Source organism: Diplotaxodon limnothrissa, linkage group LG7 (assembly GCF_057381915.1).
Source record: "Diplotaxodon limnothrissa isolate DT_005_m linkage group LG7, D_limnothrissa_male_GT1.1, whole genome shotgun sequence".
In the NCBI taxonomy this organism is placed as follows: Eukaryota; Metazoa; Chordata; class Actinopteri; order Cichliformes; family Cichlidae; genus Diplotaxodon; species Diplotaxodon limnothrissa.
The window spans coordinates 32,700,668-32,707,853 of NC_140602.1; the positions used below are offsets into that span (position 1 = coordinate 32,700,668).

Below are 7,186 nucleotides of genomic sequence, written 5' to 3' on the forward strand. Positions count from 1 at the left end.
TGTAATGATTGTTTAACTTTGATATAAATTATTTTTTACTCTGCCTGTTAATTATAGCTGTGATCTGTAGCAGCTGGCAGGGCGACAGACTACAGAACAACAGCTGATGTGTTTGTTTAAGATAAGAGAGCAGCAGATAATCAATCCTAACCTCATCAATAAACTCTGGAGATAACAGGCAGGGAGACAACAGCTCCTTCTGAAAATACCTACAGATAATAGAGTCACAGAGATGGAACGAAAGGAAAAGCTGCAATGCAATCATATTAATTTGGTAAACTGAGTGTTATAGTTTAAATGAAGACAAAGCAATTTTCTCACCATACAGACACCATCAGTGGCACAGTACTGTAAATCTTTAATAAACACAGTGCGTACATGTTTATATTTAAGGACAAAATGTCACACTGGCTGAGTTGGTGTCTTCTGTCTTTTTGCACAAAGTGTAAAAAACAGAAACTCTGTATCATCTTTTACAAAGAGAAAAAAATCTAGTGTTTAGTAAGAGATCCTAAAATTACCAAAGAAAAAATTTTATTTTTCATAAAAATCTTATGTACAGCTTCCTTCACATATTTCATTTCTTCTTCAAGACATCTGACACATATATGGGTATAGAAACAAAGAAATAGGGGTACATGGTTTGTCTGAACGAGAAGAAGTTCTGAATGATATATTGAACATTTTAATTGGGAGAATTATGTTGGCTGTATGTTGGGTCTTTTGGGTTGAATCGCGTTAACTTGGGAGTTCAGCAAATCCTTCAAAATGCAAACATTGAAAGAGAAAGGTTAAGTCTACTGAGCTCTTAGTGCTCACACGAGAAGGGGGTATAAATAGATCTGGTTAGGGGACAGGGTGGCCTGTGGATCCCTATAAACCACAGCATCAAAAAAAAAAAGAAAAAAAAAAGAGTCCCCATAAATCAGGACACAGTCCAGTCCAGCTACAGTTCAAAGTGTGTCTCTTCCTTCTGGATGCAAAATGATAGATTTCAGAAAATCTGTTTCTGTTACGGACTCACTTCTGATTTCAAGCTTTCAAAAATATCCTGCTGAGGCTAAGACACAGTTTCACATAAATCCAGGTGTTTCAAGGCATCAGATGAAGAAATACAAAGGAGAAAGCAGGATCAGATAGAAGAAGAAGCAGCCAGTGGGAATCATCCTGACAGCCGATGAACGATACCAGCGCACCTCATCAGAATCATCTGGAAAACAGAAACAGGAAAACTGTCATTTTGAGTAGAATTAAAGTTATGATTTGTTATCATTCTGTGTCTCAAAAGCCTTTTCACTAACTGTTTTATGGCCTTATTTTATGTTCTGTAGTTGGTCATTTTTTAAGGCCCTGTTTATTGCAGAAAAAACACATTTTCTCTCAAGAGGGCTCATCTTACACACAGCATGGTCACTTTACTTTTCACCCAAACCTGGCTTTGTACTGCACGGTGTCTCCTTTGTTATTTCTTGTGTTAGAAAAAAAGATGAAGAGTGGATTGTACTACTGACGGGCTAAAGAACCAACAAATATATTTTCTGCTTTTAATACTAAAAACATTTTGGGAGGGGGAAAAAAAAGCAGATACTTGCAGAAAAGGCATGAGGCGCTATCAGCAAAAAGAGCTGGAAAACTGCACAATTCTTAGATTAGAAGATTTAGGATGTCTGTATGTTCAGCAATGATAGGCCAATTTATCCAAAGTGTTGGCTTTAGGCTATTTAGAAAGTTGGCTAAGGAATTTTGAAATAATGGAGCTCATGATAAATAAAATAATCACTCAAAAAGCTGCAGCTACTCATACTTCAAAACAAATGTTGGATAAGCTTTATCTTAAAAGTGCTTACACGTTGTCATTGTTTGTGCTGAAGAATGCATTGCCTTGAGTTGTAAATGAGTGGGTGGGGTGAGAGTTTGAATACGACACTTACACTTGAAGGGAATTGTTTTTGTTGCAAGTCTGAAAAAGTGTGAACGACAGTTTTCAAACTGTCTGATGGCCATCAACAGCTCATCCACACAGAAACAAAAATAGCCCTCGCTTACCTGATCATACATCTAAAGGACTGAATGAACCACATGGAAATATACAAATACAGTCAAGACACGCGGGCCCTCTAGATTCTGAAAAAAAGCTAAACCTGGTCTGAACTGCAGCAAGTCTCTATTTAGTCCTCATTGGATCTTACCACAGTCTTTATGGAAGACTTTGGCGAAGCAGTGCAGCGTGCCATAACCACAGCGGCAGTAGGAGCAGCCCTTTTGAACCCACTCGCCGTGAGGAATCAAACCACAGGTCCTGCACACAGATGACCGAAATTAAAACCACTCCCAAGCACTTGATTCTTTAAGATATTTAAGATTTTTTAAACCAGTGACATAAGAACCATATTGGTGATAATTTCTGGTCATAAAACAGTCAGAGACATTGAAGACATATTCTCAAAGTCTCAGTTAGATTAGACCAAGTTGGCTCAACCAGTATAGTCAATATTAATTTGCATTTTAGAGTAAGTAGAGCATTATACAGGAGCACACATCTAATATTTTTGTATTCGGGTTTACCTGATTCGTTGGTCATACTCGCAGGTTCTCCCGGTGAAATATGGAGGGCAGGCACAGAAGCTGCCCAAGATGCAGGTTCCTCCATTCTTACAGCAGCTTCGACTCTGTTCAGCACCTCAAAAAACCCAACAAAAACAGATATTTAAATGGGAACCAACAACAAATCCATCCAGGTCATTTACAATCTAACCTGCATCCAATTCCTCCTGTATCTGTAAGTCACTTTGCAGACCACCTCCACGCCAGCTCCTCTGTTTCTGATTTTACCAATATCCTGGCGGTCTGCTGTTATCTCTAACATCTAAGGGCACCCTGCTACTGCTCTTACCACCTTTATGCTTTCCATGTATGAAGGCAGGAATGTGTCCCATCTCAAAACTGTGTTTCTCTGCTACTTCTGTAGCAACTATACAGAAGAATTAACAGTCCTGTAATTAGTAATGGAGGTCTTTACAGAGCTGATCATCTCTTACATGAGCTTTTCAGAAATATTGATCATTTTAAGTGAGAAAGGAACAACAAAAGCAACAAAAGTGTGATTAAATGAGTGCTTGCAATTATAAGTGTGAATATAGTCTTAATCTAAAGTATCTTATAGAATGATTATTTTAACGTTTCTGCCAGCAAATATGTTGAAGTAAGCAACTCTACATAACTGTACAAGAGCTGGGCACATTGGGGATCTATACTATTTTCTTCAATATTTTGTAAGAATTAGATACAGAATATGGAGCTTGTGTCTGCAGAGCCATTAGGGATATGCCTTTTTCATATGAACACCAAACCTTATGTATGCATTTCATATTTGTCCAGGTAAATCTGTCTATATGACCTGTAAGCTCCATTACAGGTATTCAGTCCAGTATCATTAATTATACTCAATATATAAAACTTTCTTGTGTCTTCGTTTTTCTGATTGTCTTTCATGGAGTTTTCATTTAACAGATGAACTTAGACTTTCTGATTTTAAATTTTGTAAGATTTATTTTTAGTATAGTAAGACTTATTTTGTGTTTTAATTTGTTGTTCAGGGTGCCACTGCTGTGCCCTCAGACCTCAGGTCAAGCATTTCTTTTTTTACTGTATCGGTATCTGTGAGATAAACCAGAGTCTCCAGCTGGCAGCACATTCCTGTGATCCTCTGCTTCACATCAGCAAACACAGAGAGTCTGAACAAACCTCCGAAAATGGCAGAAAAACACTAGAAGTGAACCAACAACGGCCCACACAACCACGCCTTTTAATTAAGGGGTTTGTTTTAGTATCTATTTGGATGGGTAACAATGAAAATTCATTTGAATTCATTTTATTTTAAAAGCTCTCACTTAAATCAGAAGAGAGAATATACTGTTTTTATTTTAAACAATTGGCCCTTTGATCAAAGACTTTATTTAATCTGAATAGATGATGTTGCCCATTACCAGTTTTGTTTTCACAGTTTTTCATATGATGTTTTATTTGAAGGTATATGACAGCATAAGACAACAAAACTTTCTGAGCAACTGGAAATATATCTTAAATGCATTACAAAAAAGAAATCCTGGGGAAAATTACGGAACAGCATCAGGTAAACTGTTTTAGGTAAACTGCTGAATTCTTTCCTTCATTGGTTTTTGGGGTTCGTCTCCCCCTTCTGTCTACATCTGTGTGTGCATTACCGAAGTGTGAACTTACTGCTGGTCAGGCCGATGAAGGGCAGTACGGCGCTAGCGTCACGGTGTTTACGGTCCCCGTTGTTTGGTGACCTCACCTGGGTAAACTGACCCAGGAAGTCCTGGGAGGTCTGTAAGGATTTCGCCAAAGAAGAAGAAGAGGAGGAAGCAGAGCTTGAAGGAGGAGAGGAAATGGAGGAGGAAAGAGATGAAGTTACTGGAAGTGAAGGAGAAGAGGTAACAGAGGAGGAAGGAAGAGCGGGCATCGTAGGGAAGGTGCCTTGAGTACTGCATTTGTCTCCTTTGCAACCTGCAAAAGAGAAACGCAACAAATTTTAAATGTCACACAGAGCAAAGGCAAATGTGAGCCAAAGAAACTGACCCATAAAATAAAATCAAAGGAGATTGTGGGGTATTGGTCTGACTGAAGTCCCACTAACATCAACATAACGTTACAAACTGAAGTGAAAACAAGCATCAACCCTCCTGACAAGCAGACCAGAAGGTTCTGCAGCAAAGAAGTTCACTACAACCAGGCTTCTTTGTGTTAGCTGACTCAACAAAACCTAAAACCCCATTCAGAGATAAAGGGTACCACGACAGTGATTATCAACTTTCTCTTTTAAACTGGGCTCTCCGCTTTGGGCACATTCAAATAAAGAGGAATTTTACACATCATGCAGTTCTTCTGTATAAAATGATCCCCACGAGTGCCATCTACTCCAATTAAAAAAAATGCTATTATAGAAAACACAACAGTAAAACTCAACACTGTTGCCAATAAAACAGATTCCCGCTGCAGAAAACTGTTAAAGTGGTGATTTCGTGCACAGGGCAGTAAAATACACGCTTTCATTTGAGTTCAACATTTTAATGCTGATTGTGCTCTAAGAGATACTGTTTACATGAAACATTAAAAGTCACTGTGGGTGTTCTGTGCTCTAGCAGCTACAACCCCAGCCGATTAAAATCAATTATAACAACATTCAAACATGCTGTTCAAATACTGCCACTGTTCACTGACAACACAATACACAGTTTGAGCTGCTTTATGAAGTGGTACAACTTGTGATGTTAGTAAGGCATGGTTTAACAAGCTGCACAAATAAAACCCTCCCCCCAAACATTTTTGATCACCAGGAGCTCATATTTGTATCACATGAATTAATATTCTGAATCATGTGGCCATATAGGAACTGATGACAAATTAATGGAAGAAAACAGTTAAATAAATGTCTGAGTAAAGCGCTACAGCTCTGCATTCCAAGTCTCTGCAGTCTACTGACATTAGGAAACACCATTCTTCTCAATTTTCTAATTTGGTGATCTGATGGTGGTGGTGGTGGTTTACACAATCAGTCCAAAAATCTATTTGGAGGGCTATTCCAGGTAAACTGCTGAATTCTTTCCTTCATTGGTTTTTGGGGTTCGTCTCCCCCTTCTGTCTACATCTGTGTGTGCATTCCACAGGGCTATTCCACTCTATTCCATTTTTTTTCTCTCATATTCTATTCTAGACTCAGCAATCAGTATAGGCAGTTTAAGGGAGAAGGGACCTGTGGTGGTGACCAATTATATCTTACACCAACTTAAAAGAAAAAAAAAGTTTTTTTGTTGGCCCTAAATCATAAATGGAACTCGGCCCAGAGTCCCAGAGACCGGAACTAGACAAGTGACTCCAAAGCACGGCAACAACATGACCCCTACTGCATCATATCCACCAGATTCCCGCACTGCAGGGGTCAGAATTTAGCAACAGTTTGTAATTGTGGAATTTTCCAATTAATTGTCACATTTTTGTTCTTATTAGAAACAAAAAACAGACAAACAAGCACAGATGACCGTATGTTGAGTGTGATGATCAGACCTGAAGCAGACACAGCAGCAGCAGACTGGACACACATGAAGGCGCAGAGCACAAACCTGGAAACAGATACATTTGGTTTAAAACAAGTATTTAAAAAAACAAAACAAAACAAAAAAACAGAGCTATTTTCACAGAGAGTCATTTGGACTTACTTGAGCATCTCCTTCCAATTCATTTTAGCGAAGTGGTGAAAAAAAAATTTAAATAGTAAAAACTCCAAACCACCTTCTTGATTTCTTGGCCGTTCTTCAACTCACAGTGGAGGAAAAAGTACAATAAAACCGCGAATAGCCGAAGGTCGAAAAAAATTCCCTGAAGTTTACGTTTGTAGCTCCAGAAGTCAGAGAAAAGTATCCATAGACATAAAACCAACTCAGACGCTGAGAACCTGAGCAGGTGCTACTCCAAAATATATTTTAAAAACTTCATAAAAGCGAAAACGCCGTATAAGAATCTAGTGAATCCTCCTCCGGCCTGAGTCTCCCCCTCGCAGTTTTGTGTCTCTAAAACTTATCTTCTGTCCAGGTGATTCTCCTGCAAGGGGGAGGGGCTCCGGAAGCCACGCCCCCTCACGGCCGTCTGGGTGGAGGTGAAGGTGGAATCAACAATACTGGGAACTGGCTGAAAGCTGTTCTGGTGGCCCAGAAAAATAACGTGTTTCCTAATTTAGTTATCAGGTAATTGGTTTTGTTTGCTGAGCTTTGGATGGAAGAAGAAGAATTAGATGGCTCTTACCCACGTATGTCAAGAAAAGTACAGCAATTCACTCAAAGCTACTTCATGTGGAAATGGGTTTTGTAAAATGCTTCACATGCTGCACAAAGAAAGAAAATTTTGGAGAGCCAGAATCTCTCATCTGTTCTACACTGGGTATAAAATGAGCCCAGTGGTTTTTATACTGGTGGTGATTTTTAAAAAAAAATGAAAAGAATACTGGAAAAAGAAAGGTTAAATTACCACAAACATAAAATTTATCTCCTAAAAAAAGAAATCTGCAGAGTAGCAAGCTCCTGTAATTGTTCAAATAAAACCTCACCTTATATTTGAACAAAAGGAACGTTTATGGCTAAAATAATATGAGAGGAAGTAACTAAATGAAAAC

General features: G+C 38.6%; 1 protein-coding gene across 2 annotated transcripts; it reads right to left on the bottom strand.

Moving 5' to 3' along the window:
* Window positions 1-296: 296 nt before the first annotated feature.
* On the bottom strand, window positions 297-7,180 carry tdgf1 (teratocarcinoma-derived growth factor 1). 2 transcript variants are annotated; one of them, XM_085357936.1, is made up of 6 exons: window positions 6,237-7,180; window positions 6,085-6,140; window positions 4,240-4,527; window positions 2,566-2,680; window positions 2,190-2,299; window positions 297-1,210 (listed from the first exon to the last, which is right to left on the bottom strand). In XM_085357936.1, exons 1-6 carry the CDS (start codon window positions 6,257-6,259, stop codon window positions 1,101-1,103), a joined length of 702 nt encoding a protein of 233 aa, XP_085214062.1. In that variant the 5' UTR covers window positions 6,260-7,180; the 3' UTR covers window positions 297-1,100. The 2 variants fall into 2 exon arrangements, with proteins under 2 accessions (XP_085214062.1, XP_085214061.1); XM_085357935.1 differs by having other exon boundaries at window positions 6,085-7,180.
* Between the last annotated feature and the right edge of the window lie 6 nt (window positions 7,181-7,186).